At 35.4% G+C, this 21,145-nt stretch overlaps 1 protein-coding gene across 5 annotated transcripts in view; it reads right to left on the reverse strand.

Moving 5' to 3' along the window:
- Positions 1-4,980: 4,980 nt before the first annotated feature.
- LOC106874486 (pumilio homolog 1) overlaps positions 4,981-21,145 on the reverse strand; it is a 58,910-nt gene continuing 42,745 nt past the window's right edge. For all 5 annotated transcript variants that reach the window (XM_089340368.1, XM_089340367.1, XM_089340371.1 and 2 more), the window contains 13 exons: positions 18,515-18,583; positions 17,207-17,458; positions 16,315-16,455; positions 15,194-15,337; positions 13,824-13,982; positions 13,529-13,720; positions 13,276-13,423; positions 12,564-12,698; positions 10,690-10,948; positions 8,545-8,682; positions 7,292-7,539; positions 6,365-6,448; positions 4,981-5,354 (listed from right to left, as the gene is read on the reverse strand). In XM_089340368.1, the coding sequence (XP_089196494.1) occupies positions 5,111-5,354; positions 6,365-6,448; positions 7,292-7,539; positions 8,545-8,682; positions 10,690-10,948; positions 12,564-12,698; positions 13,276-13,423; positions 13,529-13,720; positions 13,824-13,982; positions 15,194-15,337; positions 16,315-16,455; positions 17,207-17,458; positions 18,515-18,583 (2,213 nt within the window). In that variant the 3' untranslated portion in view covers positions 4,981-5,110. The remainder of the gene's footprint in view (positions 5,355-6,364; positions 6,449-7,291; positions 7,540-8,544; positions 8,683-10,689; positions 10,949-12,563; positions 12,699-13,275; positions 13,424-13,528; positions 13,721-13,823; positions 13,983-15,193; positions 15,338-16,314; positions 16,456-17,206; positions 17,459-18,514; positions 18,584-21,145) is intronic.

A 21,145-nucleotide genomic window follows, 5' to 3' on the forward strand; every position in this document is an offset into this window, starting at 1 on the left:
TAAGGAGAAGAATTTTAAAACTAGTTTCAAAAATGAACAGAAATGTTATGGCTAAAAAGGAAAACCAGGATCACAGCTACACTTAAAATTGTCATCCCACTCGCCCAGCCAGACATCCAACCATCCATCCACTCACTCACTCACAGACATCTACACCTTTGTTTTGTTTTATACATAGGAATGTTACCTTCAGGTCAAACTGACATAAGTAATGATGGAGATGATGTAACATGATATATCGCCCTTTTAATCCAGACAGCACGTAACCAGCATGTGTGGCAGAAAGTTAATGTGTATGGACTTTTTTTTCTTTCTTTTTTAATCATTCTATATACAAAGTTATTGAACCAAAAATAAAGATCAAAAACTGTCTATTTATATATCTACACAAGGTTTGGTATTTTGTCTTTAAATTTAAAGAGATTTAAAAAAAAAAAATTAGTTCTTATATCCAGAACTGATATGGGATCATGGGCAACGCATTGGTTGCCTGTTGGTTTTTCTTTAAATATACATAGTATACAGATATATTACACAGGGTGACAGAGTCAGATTATTGTGATGGTTTTTTTAATTTTTTTTATACAGATTTACAGCATTCTACAAAAAGGATTCCGAGATATATGTATGAAAGTTCTAACGGGATGGAGAGAGAGAGAGAGAGAAAGAGTGAGCGAGGGTGGTTAGTGTCTGAGGTCAACTAGAGAAGTATGTCACTCCCTCTCCTTGTTCACCGATCAGTCATGTGACAGAAATAGGGGATTGTTAAATAGTTGCTGAAACAGTCAGTTTTGTTTTTTTTATTTCTTATTTACAGAGTAATTACAAAGAATGCATTCTTTTAGCATGAAACAGAATAAATGTACAATAAACTATTTATAAAGAGGGCTGGGGGGGGTTACGGTGTTGAAGGTCTCCCATCAAAAGGCTATTAAATAACATGTACAATCTGATTATATATATACATACATATCTACATACATGCATACACACACATATACCTACATGCATATACATATCTATACCTATATATATGTATTCCTACATACATATATATATACTTACATACACATGCATGGGAGTACACATATATATATATATATATATATGTAAATAAATATATATATATATATATACCTACATACACATACATGGGAGTACACACACATAAACATGCAGACATATGCATGTACACGTGTGCACATACGTTAGCACATATACACATGCGTACATACGTTAGCACATATACACATGCGTACATACACGAACGTACATATACACAAGCATACATATAACATGCATACATATATGTAGGTACATGTACTTACATCTACACACAAACACACGTATAAAACTTAAACCAGGATTAAGAGGTATTTAGCTTGATGGCTTTACAAGCTTCACATACGTTCACACTTCACATCTCTGCACAGGAATATTTGTGGCAGTTTTTTTTTTTTTGATAGAGAGGAAAAATTTTTTAAAAAAAACAAAAAAAAACAGGGAAGAGAAAATAGAAATAGATTTGTCAAGATTAATTACAGATCAAAAGCAGGAAATATCAGTAGATGTAGGTGACCAATATAGCCACTACAGCCCATACAACTATATATATGTATATATATATATATACATATATATATATATATATATATATAAACATTACACCACCGACAGAAGACATGGATTACTGAAATGTTCGGACAACAAATATATGGCAGAAACTGTACAATGATATCAAAATTAAGACTTCATGATACAAACATAGCACCCAGTAGTCTGTACAATACCGTTGCCAGCTATATTACAACTATACAAGAATTTCAAATCCTACAAGAATGTACAGCCAAGATGCATATAGAAACAAGAATGGCCAGACCATTTTGTCGAAACAAACCTCTTCAAGAGTAAAATATTTTTTTTGCTTTGAGATTGTTCTTAATTTAAAAAAAAAAATTTAAATATATATCACTAACAGATATCTACACACTAGACAAAGATCAACAGCACAGGAAATGATTACAAAATTAAGATAATATATATATATATATATTGTTTTATTTCAGACATTTGACTACAGCCATGCTGGAGCACCACCTTAATAAATAAATATATATATAATTATATTGTATATATAAAAACAAAACCCTATTGATTGCCTACTTTGAAACATTTTAGATGAGACAAAACACAAGAACTCAAAAAATGGCACACTGCCAACAAGGTTTTAATGGAAAGTTTAAATTAAAAACATTTTTCAAGGATTTAATTTTAGGGGGGGGGGGGGGGGGAGAGAAAAAATCTAAAATTTATAATAAAGTTTGTTCCAACAAAATGCCAGCTTGATTTACAACAGAATCGTGGCATCTTTTTCCACATTAAGATTACAATTTTCATGTTTCTCTTTTACAACTCCAAAAAAGCTTCATCAATGAAAAAAAAACTATCACATCAAAATGGCAGCGGTAAAGACCCACCTGTGATGGATGAACAGCAGTGACGGTGACAACACATCTACAACCACTGCTCCTTGTTGCTGCTTTTTGTTTTTACATTGTCAGTGGGGTGGGGTGAGGCAGTCAGAGTGTGTGAGCATGTGTGTGTGTGCACATTTGTATACAGAAAGACATACAGCCTCACTATACTGAGGGGAGAGTGAGAGAGGAAAAAAAAAAAAGAAACAGACATGCATACATACATAGACAGATACACCAAACCACACCACACCACATCACAGAGCAGTGATAGCAGAGAGAGACACCTTATTACTTACAAATATAATGATGGCGGAATGGTGGTGGGATGATAGAGTGAGAAATGTGAATATACAGATGGAACCTGTGTACACACATATTTACACTTTACAGTTTTTATTTCACAAATTTTGCTGCTACAACCAACTGGAGAAGATTGTCTAAAAACTAACTAATTAAATGATTCAGAGGAGAAATTTGGATGGTTCAGTTTTAGAAATTAAAAACAAAAAAAAAAATGAAAAATGAGAAAGATGAACTACCTTTTTAAAAAGTGCCAAATAATGCTGGACATGAATTAATCGTAGCAGAGGGTCGTGGGGGGGGGGGATGAGCAGAGTCACTGAAACTCTTGAAATTGTTAACTATTGAGAGAAGGATCAGAGATTCGGAGAGAAAATGCAAGCAGATGAGTTGGCACTTGGTTCTAGAACACGGTAACATAACTAACTTCACGTACTGAGAGATGGAACTCAGTCACAGCGTTAGGCTGACTTTGAAGATTTTGAAACAAATATCAGAATAAATTAAAGAGTGGACACTAAGAGAGAGAGAGAGAAAGAGAGGAGGGAAAATGGTTACTACATGTTAAAACAAAAAAAAGAAAAGGAAGACATATAGACAAGTTTGTCTAGACTTGAGAAAGATGATAAATCTTGGGAAAACTAAAAGATATATATATATATATATATATATATATATATTACAAAAAAAAAAAAAAATCTTAGATAAAGAAAATTAAGACAGTTTCACTGAAGAATCAAAACCTCTAAATAAGCACTTAGGTTGAATCAAATGAAATCACTTAGGTTGAATCAAATGAAATGGTTAATCCCATTCGTTAAACAAATTACTATGCTGAAACGGGATTATTTCTGGAGAGGAACAGAAATAGAAGCACTGGCTGATCTGTTGGCCAGAAATACAAAATTGAGTAAATCATGTTCTATGATAAAAAAAAAGAACATACAAAATTGTAGAGACAAACTATCTAGTGACTTGGTTGCTTTTACAAGTCAACACCAGTAACTAAGCAATAGAGATAATAGAAAATTTGAGTCTGGTCTATAAAAAAAAAAAAAAAATTTTTTTCAGAATATAATATCTTAACTTGACTAAATTTAATGCCAACAGTCAACTGGATGTGTTTAAAGTGGGGTGGGAGGGCAGTTCGAAGTCGGGGCACAGCAGTGAATACATACATAGAATAAAGTTAAATTTGGAGTTCAGGGTCAAATATTTAAGTGATTTCCCAGCATAAACAGTAAGGGTGAAGGATAGTAAAAGAAAATGTTCAAAATTGGAGATACAAGTAGCAATGTCAAAGTTCACTATTACCTTTGTTCTTTTAGGGTGATTTTCTTTTTTCATATGTAAATCCATACATATATAGATATATTGACATACAACAGGTAATAAACAGGTTAAGCATTTTAGGCAAAAAAAAATAAAATAAAATAAAATATGAAAAAGTATTACAATAATTTGAATAATTGCTCTTAAAGTGACCAATGGAAACAGTTCACAATATCAGAATCTAAAACTGGCATTTTTTTTTATATGCATATATATATATATATATATAAATATACATACATATACAGGAAATTTGTGGTGAGTTCAAGTATTATGGCAGCTTGTTCACATAAAATCGGCAAATTTCCAAGTTTCATCAACAAAGAATGATTCAGTTCAATATAAACATTTACCTCACTAAAAGTCAATTTTGTCATGACATCAACATGGGAAGTTTTACAAACTTGTCAATTTAATATGAATTGTCTGAGATTTCAAATCAGTAACACACAAACATCGATACTAAAAGACATGGAGGAGGAGGAGGTGGGGGAGCTGTTGAACAAAGGGGGAAATGGGGGGGGAGTAAATAAGATAATGAACTTGATAATGCTACATGTAGATCCCAATATCTAAAACAACTTAAGTGATCATTATATAGGAATAATACCACAACCAGATACAAAACATTGGTGCAGAGTACTGCACAGGGAGGGGAAGTTATAACTTGTAGCAGTGTGTGTGTGTGTGCATGCGTGCGCATGTATGTTTATGAGAGTGTGTGTGTGTGTGTGTGAGTGTGCAGCTACAATAGAATTTGATTTAGGGCTCCATGTCTATTTACCATCATCTCTAGAATTAGACATTTGTTAAACACTGTATCAAGGTCATCAAACCAATCTACCAGCCCGCATTTTTAACTAACTTATCCTTTTTATGACAATGAGGTGGGGGGTGGGGGGAATTTTTTTATTTAAAAAAAAATAGAAAATGACAAAAAAAAAACAAAAATAAAACACATCCATTGCCTAAATAGGTAAGCTGTGAAAAAAAAGGTCACCTCAAGGAAGAGGTCCATTCTGTGTCATGTTCATTTGAGGCATGTCCTGGGTGGTTTTCATGAAGAACTTCTCCAGTTTTGCCAAGATGTGTTTCCCATAAGTGTACTTGCGCAAAGTGGCAATGTGTGGACGGATCTTGTGCATCAGACTCTTGCGTTGAGCAGGTTCTGCCACATCAATCATCTTCTGTACAACATAGTTAGCAAACTGGTCCTTCATCATTGTATACAAGGCACTGTGGGGACTAGCCAAAAAAAAAAAAAAAAACAACAAAAAAGTTATATTACAGCAGCACACACAAATACAATAAGTTACTAGATTGTTCCTTAACCCTTTAGCTGCCAGTGCCCCTGGACTGGCTCTTGTGCGGGTGGCACACAAAATACACCATTTTGAGCGTGGCCCTTGCCAGTACCGCCTGACTGGCCTTCGTAGGATTTTCGAGCGAGATCGTTGCCAGTGCCCCTGGACTGGCTCCTGTGCAGATGGCACGTAAAATACACCATTTTGAGTGTGGCCGTTGCCAGTACCGCCTGACTGGCCTTCGTGTGGGTGACACGTAAAAGCACCCACTACACTCTCTGAGTGGTCGGCGTTAGGAAGGGCATCCAGCCGTAGAAACTCTGCCAAATCAGATTGGACGCTGGTGTTGCCATCCAGTTTCACCAGTCCTCAGTCAAATCGTCCAACCCATGCTAGCATGGAAAGCGGACGTTAAACGATGATGATGATAATGATGATATCCAGCCCAAATAAGCTGCTATCTGTTTTATTTTAAAACTGGCCACGTCTGGCCTCTCACATCTACCCTACAATGTCATTTCTAAAATAAACAATCACTGAAATCTCAAATCCACAAGGTGATGCATGACTAGTTCGTATCAATGTGAATTAATAAGGCTATGAAGGAGAAATATTCTGAGAAATATAATCTTAAATGGTACTACTAGTTCTCTATTTCTACAAAAGAAAACCAATACTGGATCAATAATTAATTTTAATGAGAAATAACGTTCACTGATTTAAAGCATGCTGTACGTTTTCTTTTTGTATGCTTTTTACTGTAATTCTAAAAATAAACAGTCACACCAGTGAGATCTTGAAGCCACGAGATAATGCAATGATAAATTGAAAATTATGTGAATAAATAAGCACTGCATTTGACCAAGTAATCTGAATGTTGAAGGGTTAAACATATGGGAGTATGACATGTTGGAGGACCTGAGCCAATAAAAATTTAAAAAATAAACTTACCCATCATTCATTGAGCAAACTTCCTCAATTAGAAATGCTCGTTCTTGTCTTGAGGAATGAGACACACATTTCTCCACCACATTGCTGGAAATGAAAAATACAAATATGTCAGTTGGACAACTAATATTTTACCGTGAAGTTAATATCATAAGCATACACACATCACACACCTGTTGTACCTGGCTGTGGATTTGGAGAGGCATAGCAATTGATGCCTTGTGGAGTTTGATGTGAGACCCAGCGTTGATTTTATCGTATTTTAATATCCAGTTTTTTTTTGGGGGGGGGGGGGGGGTCGATAAAATAAATACCGGTTGAGCACTGGGGTTGATGCAATCAACTTACCTCCATCCCCCGAAATTGCTGACCATGTGTCAAAATTTGAAGCAAATATTTATAATCTTGATTTTGCTGTTTTTAATAGTTGACAATTGTGATCATAAAATAAACTCATGAGGCCTTCTATAGAAATTTCTAAATCAGCACAGGCATGGTTGTGTGTAAGTTTGCTTTCCAAACACATGGCTTGGGGTTCAGTCTCACTGTGTGGCACTTTGGGCCAATGCCTTCTATAACATTGGACAAACCAAAGCTTTGTGAGTGGGTTTGGTAGAAACCAAAACAAAAACGTATGTGTATGCTTTGTCCCCAACAATGCTTGCCAACTGGTGTTGGTTTGATTATATCTCTGTAACTTAGCAGTGCAGCAAGTAGAAAGAAAAAAACAGAATAAATCTCCAAACAAAAGCAAAGTGTTGGGGAAGTGGGGGGGGGGATGTCAATTAAAAACTAATACTGGGGTTGATTTGTTCAACTAAACCCCTTCGGGGCAGTGCCCCAGCATGGCCACAGTCCAATGACTGAAACAAGTAGAAAGAAAGAATAAATAATAAAAATTTCTTAAGGGGTTGGCAAAAAAGGATTTACCTGGCAAATTTGTGCTGGCTGAGATCAAGTACTTTTCCTCTGATTACTCCAACTATCTTACTTTTGTCTTCAGCTCGTCCATGTTCCAAAACATGCTGCACAACATAATTACCATACTGGTCTTGAACAAGTCTTTCAGTATGTTCATGGAGTTCCTCAAGAATGGGAGTTGTTTGTTCTGCAGTACAGTGTTCAAGAATGCGTTGGATCACTCTGCAACCATACGGGTGTGTAGACAAACTGAACACCTAAAAGAGATGCAAGGCAAGGCATAGAATTAATTCCTGGCTCTGAAGAAATGCAATACTGAAATAATAACTACTAACATACTGGAGATTCTATTACGATATGTTTTTATAATTCCAGCTATTATATTTAACTCTTTAGCATTTAACCCTTCAGTGTTTAAACCAGCTATATCCAGTCCAAATATTCTACTCATTTTATGCTCAAACTGGCCAGAACCAGTATCTCACATCTGCCCTGCAATGTCATTCTAAAAATAAACAAATACATCTTTCAAATCTTAAAACTACAAGATAATACCAGATTAATTTTTTTAAAATGTAAATGAATAAGGATTACTTTTGACATTAATTTGATCACTAAAGGGTTAAACTGGCCATATCCAGACAAAATATTCTACCTGTTTTAGCTTCAAATCAGCCAGATCTGGCCTCTTACACCTACCCTACAATGTCATTCTAAAAATAAACAATCATCAAATAGTACAAATAGTACATTCAAAACAATGTGAATAAATAAGCATTACATTTGACAAAGTAATCTGAATGCTAAAGGGTTTTAATTGTTTTGATACCAACCTACCAGAGACTGCCCCTTGGCCACTGATAAAAACTTCCCTTTGATAGTAATCTAAAAAAAACTACCATCAAAATTTCATGTCGATGTTCCAAACATCAACTTAACTCTTTAGCATTTAGATTTCTCTGTCAAATGTAATGCTTATTTATTCATATTGTTTTAATTAATAATGCATTACCTTGTAGCTTTAAGATTTCGATGATTGTTTATATTTAGAATGACATTGTAGGGTATGAGTAAGAGGGCGGATCTGGTCAGTTTGAACATAAAACAAGTAGAATATTTGGGCTGGATTAAGTGCTAAAGGGTTAATGGTTAAGTTATTTCACTGAAAATTTCATTATTTTCAGAATTGATTGTAACAAAGGCAAGGCATTTCAACAGAAATATGGTAATGAAAAGGGTTTCGATAAAGAAAAGAAACTTACATGTCCTTTAAAAGCATCAATAATGAACTGAAGATGATTTGGTTCAACACACTCGATACATTTCTGTACAACATGGTTTCCATTCTGGTCTTTGACACACTTTAGTACATGTCCATCTAATTCTTTTACAATTTCAACCTGTACAAATTAGAAACATCAATAAAATAACCACATTAACAACCATCACAACTACATGAAGGTGAAAGACAATAACATTTTCTTATTTCTTTATTGCCCACAAGGGGCTAAATATAGAGGGGACAAACAAGGACAGACAAACGGATTAAGTCGATTACATTGACCCCAGTGCATAACTGGTACTTAATTTATTGACCCCGAAAGGATGAAAGGCAAAAATCGATCTCGGCAGAATTTGAACTAAGAATATAACGGCAGACAAAATACCGCTAAGCATTTTGCCTGGCGTGCTAACATTTTCTGCTTATAAACATTATGGACATTAGAGATATTAGATCTCTGGAACAGAACGCAATAAAGTGTTCTCGTGATAATCTATTGAATTTAAACATCTGAGTTCCAAATAATTATAATTAAGCATCTAATGTTGAGTTCCAAATAATTGCAATTAAGCATCTAATGCCGAGTTCCAAGTAATTGAAATGAAATGTACTTTGTATGGTCTGTATATCGTAAATAGTAACACTGCTAAGTACAGTCGTCAACTAATCTCTATATTGGAAGCAGAACGGACAATGATAATCTATATGGAGTTCTAATTCATACAAGAGTCGTCGTACATCTAACTGTACATGCAAGATATTATGGACATTAGGAAGCTGCCCAGGACTACAAAACTAAATATTTTGACATGAACAAGGTCTTTTAAATTATATCAATATTTGTACATGAGACTAGCAGTAGACTTAAAATATGATCCCTTACTTAAAATAAACCTCTGCCACTTCAGTGTTAAATGTATATAAAAAAAATTACAAAGCATATCTGCTAGTGTGACGGAACATAAGGGCCAAGTACATTTCAAACGGCATATACCAGGCAAACCCAGAAAACATTGAATCAAAGTTTAGAGGATTTGTGAGGTGAGTACTGGGTACTGTTGTGGATTTAAATTTTATACAGGATAAAACAAAAAAGACAATTATACAAGTCAGCATGGCTTAGGGTATGATGTAGTATAGAAATTCTAGCACCCATACCATAAAGAAATATATTATTTTTTGACCAATTTTTCAGTTAAGTTAAAATTTATGGTGGATTTAGAAACTGTGGCAACAAACACGTGCTTCAGCAATTGTCAGCAGAAAAGAGATGTCATTGGATATAAAAGCAAAAGCAAAATTTTAAAAAAAAAAAGTGAAATAATCCAAAAACAGAAAGGAAATTTGTTTGTGACTGCATACAGAGATAAGAGGCAAATTCATTTTCTATCCACTTGTACTCAACTATATGTAGACACCACTTGGGAGCCTAAATTACAAGTTACAGAAGTGGGTGTGCTGCAGATGAGCCAAACGATTGTTGAAACAAGTGGTGGTGGTGGTGGTGGTGACAGTGGTTTGGTATCTAGTAAATTTGAGTATTATGAATGTGTTTTTATTGCCTGACTAATCAAGAAGGACTCAAAGAATACACAGGAGACAAAAGCAGTTCTCCAGCCCCTGGGTCCTGTCAAGCCATTCACCGCATGCCAGCATGGAATCATTATCGTTGAACATCCTCCCTCTTCTCCGCCCCATGCTGACATGGGTTAGATGGTTTAACAAAATCAAACAAGCCAGAGGGCTCCAATAGCTTCAATATTGTTAAATAATGCTTTGATAATATTTTTAAATTTACTCATTTTTAATTACTTTATCTATCAAGTGAGAGACAATTTTTGGTGTAAATATTTCATTCATGTATATGATGAACATATTTCATTTTGCTATTCTTTTACTGGTTTCAGTCTGTGATTGCAACTAGGCTGGAGCACTGGTTTTAGGACATTCTTTCTAAACCTAGTGCTTGTTTTATCAGTCTCTTTTGCTGAACTGCTAAATGACAGGGATAAACACACCATCGTTTGCCAAGCAATGGCAGGGGGTCAAACACAGACACGCACACACATTATACACGACGAGCTCACAGCACAGCAACAAAATAGTAGAAAGGTGACGAACTAACCTGCATGTCAGATGGAATAGACTCCAAAGCCTTTTGAATGACCCGACAGCCATACATCTGCAGTGCTAAAGAAAGAACATGGCCACGCACACGTTGAGCCAATGTTTGCTTCTGCTCAATAACACCAAATTCAAAGAACTTCTGAATAACGTAATTCCCAAACACATCTGTCATTAAACTATAAGCAGCAGAAAGGATCTCATTAAAGACCATGGCTTTCTCTTGTGGAGTTGCTCTCTCCAGCTTTTGTTGGATAAATCTGGAAAAAAAAATAATAAATAGAGAAAAATGGCATTGGAGGGGTGAGGCATACCCTGCACTCACACAAGGATAAAATTAAAATTTAATTTAATAAATATATTCCCAGACGAGTTATTTTCCCTGCTTATCCTTTATGCATATGTAACAAAGAAAAAAAAAACATTTTGATTCACCCATCAGCCAGTTTTGAAAATAATCAAACCAAAATTTAATGAGTGAGTCACTCGCCCAATGAGTATTTCTGCCAAATTTGGGGAAAATCCATTCAGCCATTTCCCAATAATTTTGCAAACTCACAGACAAAGATGAGTGACTAATACCCTGCATTCGCTTACACACACAGTGATAAAATAACTAGTTTTCTTTAGGATTTACCACATTTGCTAGCATACAAGATGTAGCCCTATTTTACAAGGCTATTTCGTGACAAAACACAAAGTGTCCATATTCCATCATACACCAATTGGAAAATATTTTTTTCAAGTGGCTCCTTAGGAAAAAATATGCAACTGTACATTAAAAAACAATGTTCTGATAGTATACTGGAACAACAAAGTACATAGCTATAAATTTACCATATAGAAACTATGTTACTCAAGTATCAGGTTTCAACTTTATCTTTCAGAACATCTGTAGAGTTGTATATATTTTGGGCAAGAGAAATGTTGGCTTTAATGCTTTGTGTAATTGTGATCGGCCACCAGAGTGGAGCACCGCTGCTGTGGTTTTATCATCCACATATTGCAAATAGCCGACAAGCAGATGGAAGTTTAACATTCTTTTCATCCTTCTAGGAGAATTTTTATTTATGTAATTTAAAGAAATGTTTCTTAAAGGTAACACAGTCATTAAACAATGTAAGACACATATCAGAATTGGTTTATGTATGTGAAGAGGTAGGAGGTAAAATGAAGTGATCTGGCCTCCTCACTTATCTGCAATGTAGTCTAAGGAATTTTAGTTAAGCTTCTGCCAACAGACTGTGATAATATGGCATGTTTCTAATAAATCATTATTATTATTAAGACAGCGAGCTGGCAAAATCATTAGCACACCAGGTGAAATGCTTAGCGGCATTTCATCTGTCTTCACATTCTGAGTTCAAATGCCACTGGGGACAACTTTCCCTTTCATCCGTCCCAGGTCGATAAACTAAGTACCAATTGAACACTGGGATCAATGTAATTGACTCACCCCCTCCCCTAAGATTTCAGGCTTAGTGCCTATAGCAGAAAGGAATATTATTATTATTGTTGTTCCTAGTGGACTTATACTTATCCAGCTCCTAGGCCTACGGCAGTTGGTCTCCCATCTGTAATGCTGTCACATTAGATGGCAGGTAGTTTTTTTAATACATTTAAAAAAATTTTTTAAAGTATATCTTATACACCAGCAAATATGGCAATTTTAACCACAAACCCCTTACAATTCTATAAACATGTAAAATGTTTCAAAACTGTTAACACTTTATCCTATATTTGGACAAGAGTGAATAGAACTCCAGTAGATTTACAACTTTCCTAAAGAACATTCTACAGTAAAATAGAACTTATTTCAATTGCTAGTAGAACAGTAAACTGTAATTTTAAATACTGAATAACCCAACTACTTACCGGGATCCATGTTGATCTTGTGAAAATTCTACAACATGATTGGCAAGATCTTTGAGGAGGAGATTTGGAATTCTGTTATTTCGGAAGTCCTCCAGTAAACGACTCCTCCCAGACACTTCTTTGGATAGACTGGCACTAAAATATACAAAAGTGGTAATTAGGTTTAAAACAACAGGCCACTAGAAAAACTGATAATTAATATACAACTAGCAGATATCAGAAAGGACATAAATACACTAGTCATGGTTCTTATTCTTCAGATGCATCAACAGCATTAACTGAGACTTATCATAAATCTTATTGTTCAAATCCATTGTAAATCTTATTGATCAGGTCTGTTATTTTTATTTCAGAATCAGGCATAAAAATGTTAAATTTACTATGAAAACTTTCCACAATGTTATATTTTTCTTTAAGAGGCAAATGTAATTCTAATAAAATGGATTAGCATTTTAGCATTCAAACTGACCATATCTGGCCCAACTACTTTTTTTGTTGGGGGAGGGTCAAACCAGGTAGGTTCAACCTCTTACTTCTACCCTACATTATCATTCTAATAAACTATATTATTGAAATCTCAAAGCTACGTGATAATTCATGATTAATTCAAAACAATGTGAATAAATAAGTATTAAATTTGACAGAGTCATGTAAATGCTAAAGGGCTGAATTTGAAGCTTATTAAGTAGGAATAGAGAAAAAACACAATTACCTCCTGTGTGTGCGATTGAATAATGCGCCACCAGTGAGAAGTCCACCACTACCACCGCCGCCACCACCACCAGGGGGCAGGGGGCCATTACGAAATCTAGTTTCAGCACCAGGAGCAGCAGAAACCAATCTGCCTGTATTACCCAACCCTGTAAAAGCAAAGTGGTTTTTTTTTTTCAGTCAATAAGTTTACCAATAATGAAAAATAAAACAAAGCTCAACATTATGATTCAAGTAAGGTTTTCCATACTAACCTATTGACAGATTTGATGTGGAACCTGACAAGGAAGGTGGAGGTGTGACTGACTGACCTGGTTGTACAAGACCCATTGGTCCAGCTGGAGCACCAGACATACCACCAATGGGATTGTAATACTGGTTAAACAGCACCGATGTTGGCTGTTGTCTTTTAAAATCTAATGAATCACGACGTTGGTTATTTAACCCTGATGAAGAAAAAAAAAAAACAAAGGCAACATGTCAGAGAAGTTCAACGAAGGAATACTAGCAAGTCTGTAAAATGATCCAGAAGATATCACTTCTACTTACCAGAACCAATTGCTCCAGGGGCAGAGCCACCAAGACTAGCAGCCGGCCCATTGTAGTTGTTTTGCTGTTGTGGTGTAAGCCCCAGGTTGGCACTAATGGGTGTGAATAGACTTGATGTAACTTGAGTGTAACCAGGCAGAGTACTTGACGGGGTGTATCCTGAGAGAGAGACAAATTAAAAAGGTATTAAAAAAAATCCAAAAGGAAAAGATTACAATTGAGTTTTTCTTTCAAACATTCTATAAATTACTTGTCTACACAAGCATCATAATATACGACACATATCAGGAGTGGGTTATGCATGTGGAGGAAAACTGATAATTTGGCTGGTTTTCAATATTTTATGAATTATTGTGCTTTGTGGAGTTATGTTTATCCAGCTCTGTAGCTTGTGGTACTTGCTCTCCCATCAATAATGCAGTCACATTAGAAGCAGGACATTTTGAGAAATGTTCCACAAGCACGGCTGTGTGGTTAAGGAGCTTCCTTCCCAATCATATGGCCTCGGGTTCAATCCCACTGCACACACCCTTGGGCAAGTGTCTCCTACTGTATGTAGCCTCAGGCCAACCGATGATTTTTAAGTGGATTTGGTAGATGGAAACTGAAAGAAGCCAATTCTATATATAGATATGTCTATGTGTGTGCATCCTTGCTTTGATATTCAGTATCTGTTTACAATTTTCTCTGAGAACAGGCTTGGTCATTCAAGGGCAAAATATTACCTTACTTGGAAATGGGTGAGAGTTCACGACATTATAGGATAGGTGTGAGGCCATATCTGGTCACTTAGAACATAAAAATTGAATAATAGGCCGGATGAGGTTGTTTTAACTCTTAGCATTTTAAACCAGCCATATCCAGCCAAAATATTTTGTTTTATGTTCAAATGGACTAGATCTGGCCTCTCACACCTAGCCTTGCAATGTCATTTTAAAAATAAACAAATACATCCTTGAAATCTCAAGGCTATAGAATAATGCATAATAAATTCAAATCAAATCATCATCTAACATCTGTTTCCCGTGTTGGCATGGACTGGACAATTTGACAGGAGGTGCACCAGGATCCAATCGTCTGCTTTGGATTGGTTTCTACAGCTGGGTGCCCCTCCGAACACAAACCCCTTTACAGAGTGTACTGGGTGTTTTTTTTTTTTAAATTGGTACCAGCACTGACAGGACCACCAAGTAACTTGTCAAAACAAAGACACCTCACTTGGGAGGAGGAGGAGGGCGCAATAGGGAAGGAGGAGGGCTTTGTGCCGGTTGATGTGCTTGAGAGATTAGAGGTATAGAGGGACATGCATTACCTTTGACAGAGTCATCTAAATGTTAAAGGATGAAATTCTAAAGGGTTAAAGTACTCACCACTTCCACCAAGGGTATTGTTTTGCTGAGGTGTGGCACTGTTGCTAGAGTTGTTACTAGAATAAATGACAGGAGGAGTCTGAGCCTGTTGGGCTTGTGTGGTCAACAGTCGTAATTGGTTATTGCTGATTGAATTAGCATTACCTAAATTATAATGAGAGATTCAACAGGTTATTCATGGTTACAATATAAAATAGATTTCATATAAAGAAATAAGTTGATCAGATTTATAAAACATTTCACATGAGGGAATAGGTTGATCTGTGAGGAGATTAGGTCACCACATTATATATTTCATATGAAGGAAATGAAACTCTTGATCCGGAAACTTCACTGAACAATGTCATCTACCTGCAGTTATGCTACCACAACATAAACCTGGTGAAATGATCTGAATCCCATTAATTAACAGGTTTAATTATATCATTTTAATATTACGTAATTATTTCTAATATTTCAACAATACATCACTGTTTGTAACATTTCAAGAAAAATTAATATCGTGATTAATTAATAGCATTCATCTACACAGAAAGGTGTAATCCAGTTCATAGGAAAGGATAAGTATTTTTATACTGTCATCTTAATTGAAGCATTAAGCCTTTCATTACCATATTTTCCAGCATTACAAGTCAAATTTCGCAGATAAAAAAATCTAAAGCCAAGAAAGATAGACCAACTTATAAACCAACAAAACTTTGAAGGACCAAACATTCCATGTGAAACGCAACAAGATTTGGAAAGCTAGTAACGATGTTTATATTTATTTTCACTTTGTTTTTTAAATTACAAAATTCTACCTAGTCAACACTTTGTCTATTCAGATAAATTAATGGCAATCTTATCACTTTAGAAACCTCTTGCCATGACCATGTCAGGATGGAATATCAGCTCAAAACCCATTTTGTCATACCTATGAGTTTTGTAACACAGTAGAACACACTACTGCAATTGGCTAAAGTGGTCAATTTGGTTCTAAGTATATATGTGGTGGAAATATTAACCCTTCAGGTGATTATCCAATGATCTTCAGCCACTTATTATCCAGTACAACAAGCATGCAAATTACTTGTAAATAGAAACAAGAAGATTAAAATATAATAGATTTAATCAACACCTACCTTGCTGATTACCTGTATTCACCAAAACTGGAGCAGGTGAAACCAACCTGACAGGTGTACCGATCCCTCGAGGATTACCCATCACTAGCTGTCCATTTTGATCATAATATGCAGTAGCCAAGAATTGGTAACCTGGAGCATCTGAATAGTTTGAAGTACAAAGAATGAAAGCAGAAAATAAGTATACAGAAGTTTCAAAACAGATCTCCAAAGTATAACATTTACATTCCATACAGTCATACAGACTTGCTCTATAACATAGACAGTATAACATTTATACCCCAAAGCCTCACAGACTTGCTATATAATAGAGTCAGTATAACATACTCCATACAGTCACAAGAGATTTGCTATATCATCATCAGCATCATTGTTTAACGTCCACCTTCCATGCTAGCATGGTTTGGACGATTTGACTGAGGACCGGTGAACCAGATGGCTACACCAGGCTCCAATCTGATTTGGCAGAGTTTCTACAGCTGGATGCCCTTCCTAACGCCAACCACTCCGAGAGTGTAGTGGGTGCTTTTTACGTGCCACCAGCACGAAGGCCAGTCAAGAGGTACTGGCAACGGCCACGCTCGAAATGGTGTATTTTACGTGCCACCTGCACAGGAACCAGTCCAGCGGTACTGGCAACGAACTCACTCGAACGTCTTTTCACGTGCCAGGAGGGCGACGTTGGTAACAATCACGCTCAAATGGTGCTATTTACATGCCCCTGGCACGGAAGCCAGACAGCTGGTGCTCTGACAACGATCAAACAGAGTCACATGAGATTTACTATATAAGATAGACAGTATAACATTTACACTCCATATAGTCACGCACAAAACATTTTCCTCCCAATTAAATATTCTCCCGATATAACACAAAGTCCTTTGGATCTTACTTGGAGTCTGTAATGCTTGTGCTTGAAGAGCAGATGCAGGTATATTTTCACTTTGTTGTTGAGGAGTAACAGGTCGTCCGGACTGACCGCGCAATAGTTGTTGTTGTTGTTGCTGCTGACTGAGTGCAGCAGCGGCGGCGGCGGACTGTGCAGCAGCTCCAGGATGGGGCTGTTGCCCTTGCTGAATCAAATTAGCTGGATATAACCAAGGAGCTTGTACACTGTAGTACTGAGGATGGATGACAGCAGGACCTGAACAAAACCACAGAACAAATACATCGAAGACATCTTTTTTCAACGTGTGAAAGTTGTTTTTCTTAATATTTACCTAGAGTTTCAGTTATTTAAGTGATACTAACATTTAATTTAACAAAGTATATTTACATATACACACACACACACACACACATACAGTAGAAGTTATGGAAAAGGTAAGCTACAGGCTGGTTATATAATTTCCTGCCTATTTCCTTGTTCTCATATAACAGCAGAGTATATTTTTTTTAATTTTAGACTTTTTAAAATTTTAGACCTTATAATATTCATGCTCAATTACGCATAAATTTTTATATGCATTTATATTCACATGTATCTTTATCTACATTCATATTTTTATATATATTTTATATTTATATTTCGTATATCTTAAATTTTAAATTTATTATATTACCATGTCATATTGGATATATATCTTTCGAAATTTAAATATTAAACATTGATTTCCTGCGAATATTATTGATAATATTATGAATTTATTAATAATATAAAAACACACACACACATATATATATATATATATATATATTTGCTCAAAATAATAGAGCACTTAATATAAGTTCAGTTACATTTTCTTTTAGAATATTCCTTATAAAAGTTATAACAGCAGAGTATATTTTTAAAATATTTTTCAGTGTCCAAAGAAGCATGTTATTCCCATAAAGAAAAACATCAAGCTACATTAAAAAAAAAATACAGTCTATCTTTTGAAATATTAGGATTTTATCAAACTACTGAACAAACAAACAAAAAAAATCTAATATTAGACAGGGAGCTTGGGAACTTTTGCATTTGCACATCTCTAATGAACAGATATATATTAATATTGATATGTAAAAGCAGGTTTTTACAGAGGAGAAAAATTCAAAACAAAACTGCACCATTTGTGTACAACACAAATAATTATAATTGCACTGATTTACCTAATTAATGATTTGAAATGCTAAAAAAAAAAAATCTAACAATGCAGCAAATATACAGATTTTTCCTTGCTTGAAAATATTTTAAATTCAATTGATAAATTGTCAGTACCTTGTAAGCTGAAGTGCTGGTGTTCAACACCAGAGCTCTCTCTGTGTGCAGTATATGTGCCTTCAGTAGCTGAAATCAAACCAAGCTATCAATCAATACTAGTATTTCACAATACAATTATCTATTTCATATACAATTTCTTTTTATAGAAAACTGTGCCATTTTAATTTCTCGACCACAATTTAATATGAAAACTGAGAAGTTTTTAATATTGTATTTGATCACAATGTGTCATAGAAATTTAAATGTTTATTTAAACAATTTATAAACAAAAATGACAGTTAAATATATAGTGTAGTAGTTCCAACAGTGCCAGTCCCTTCAGAAACTTATCAGGGAAATATTAAATATTTTGGTTATGTCTCTAAAACAGAAATTATTTAAAGTTCATATAATCCTATTTTTCCCATTTATTTTGGTGATGTATCCGAAACAAAAATTATTTTGAGTTACTTCATATAATCTATTTTTCCATACATGCATAGTTTATGAAGAAATAAATATATGGAGTCAGAAATTGGCCCAGGGGAACAATTTTGGCAGCTTGGAATAGGAACTGTTATTTAACAATCCATCAGGGTCCCCATGTTGAGATACTTAGGGAGAGTAGCAGAAAGACTTAAAATGTAAACAAAATATGTGACCAGACACATTAATATCATAGCACAAGGATGACGGTCCTTAATTACTACTAGAACCAACACAACATGGGTTATGAACAGTCATATCTATACACTAACCTCCTAAGTTGCCTTTCATTTAACTTGATAAGCCTATCTTTCAATTATTAACCCTTTAGCATTCACATTATATTCTGTCAAAAGTAATGCTTGTTTATTCATGTAGTTTTGAATTAATCATGCATTATCTTGTAGCTGATATTTTGATGAGGCAACTTAATTTTTAAAACAATATTGTAGGAAGAGTGTGAGAGGCCAGATCCAGCCAGTTTGAACATAAAACAGGTGGAATATTTCGGTTGGTTTAAATGACTTTGAAATAATCAGTTCAATCCTCACCAAACGTTGAAAATGCCCTTCTGGGACCGAATTGAACACAGATAAGACTAAATGCAATACAGATTATCACAACAAATTTATTTACAACCCACTGTATTGGGAAACACTAGGGAGTTCTTTTTTTTTTTTTTTTTGGTGAGTTGCTCTTCCTACAGTGAGAAATGGAACAGTTGTGTATCTTGCTCCAAAGTACAATTCAATAGTCGGAGCAGCAATTTGACCATGTCGCTTTAACTGACCATTTGATTAGCTCTCCACAACCTTATACCAAGACAATCCACTTAAAATTTTTAATCCCTTTAAACTTTACTTTTCTACAAGTGAGAGAGAAGTGCCATTAACACAATTCTGACAGTCCACTTTATTCTTTTCTTTGTTCCATTTCTCCCCGACACAGAATTATCAAGTTTGTTTCTTAATTAGAAACCAAAGTGTTAATGAAGAAACTAAACTGAAATCAAAATACCCATACACTGTAATGCCTATACCCATAAAACCTCAAACTATCTTATCAATCATATTAAACACAATCGCCAACTCAACCAAACACAATAACAGTAGATAATCTAAAAAAAAAAAAAAAAAAGGGCACAGGATGCAAGTTCAAGCCCTTTCAGAAATACCTCTCACCCTTGTATCTCTAGATCAGTGATACTCACGCATTTTTTACCTATGTACCCCTTTCATTCCTATTTTACTCAAGTGGACCCTCCTAGCCATTCATTATAATCATTTAACATCCATTTTCTATGCTGGCAAGGGTTGGTTGAACAGTTTGACAGAAGCCGGCCAGCCACCAGTGAGCTGTACCAGGCCCCAATTGTTTGTTCAACGTTTAAAAAAAAATCCTACCATATTTTTAGAATTAAATATTAGAAACTCTCCAAAAATATTCATTAAATTTAAGCATAACCAATTTATTGCACAAATTTTTACAAAATCTTACACGGACCCCCACCAAGGGTCATACAGACCCCAGTTGATGACCAATGCTCTTTTTTTTCAAATTTTACTACTGAAACGTTTAAGAATTTTCCTGAATGTCATCTATTTGAGACATTTGGAATATTTTCTTTTTTACTGTATAAGTACAAGCTTAGTGGAGACGCAATGGCCCAGTGGTTAGGGCAGTGGACTCGCGGTCATAGGATCGCGGTTTCGATTCCCAGACCGGGCGTTGTGAGTGCTTATTGAGCGAAAACACCTAAAGCTCCACAAGGCTCTGGCAGGGGATGGTGGCAAACCCTGCTGTACTCTTCCACCACAACTTTCTCTCACTCTTACTTCCTGTCTCTGTTGTGCCTGTAATTCAAAGTGTCAGCCTTGTCACACTGTGTCACGCTGAATCTCCCCGAGAACTATGTTAAGGGTACACTTGTCTGTGGAGTGCTCAACCACTTGCACGTTAATTTCACGAGCAGACTGTTCCGTTGGTCGGATCAACTGGAACCCTCGACGTCATAAGTGACGGAGTGCCAACACCAAAGTACAAGCTATGAGAAAGGGCAAGATACAATGAAATGAGCTCGTTAGAATGGTTTTGTCCAAATAGTAAACATCAGTTTACTAGAGAGATTGAGGGCAATATGGCCACAACCCAAATAAACCATAT

The sequence above is a fragment of the Octopus bimaculoides genome, chromosome 23 (genome assembly GCF_046866305.1).
Source record: "Octopus bimaculoides isolate indiv1 chromosome 23, ASM4686630v1, whole genome shotgun sequence".
Taxonomy (NCBI): domain Eukaryota; kingdom Metazoa; phylum Mollusca; class Cephalopoda; order Octopoda; family Octopodidae; genus Octopus; species Octopus bimaculoides.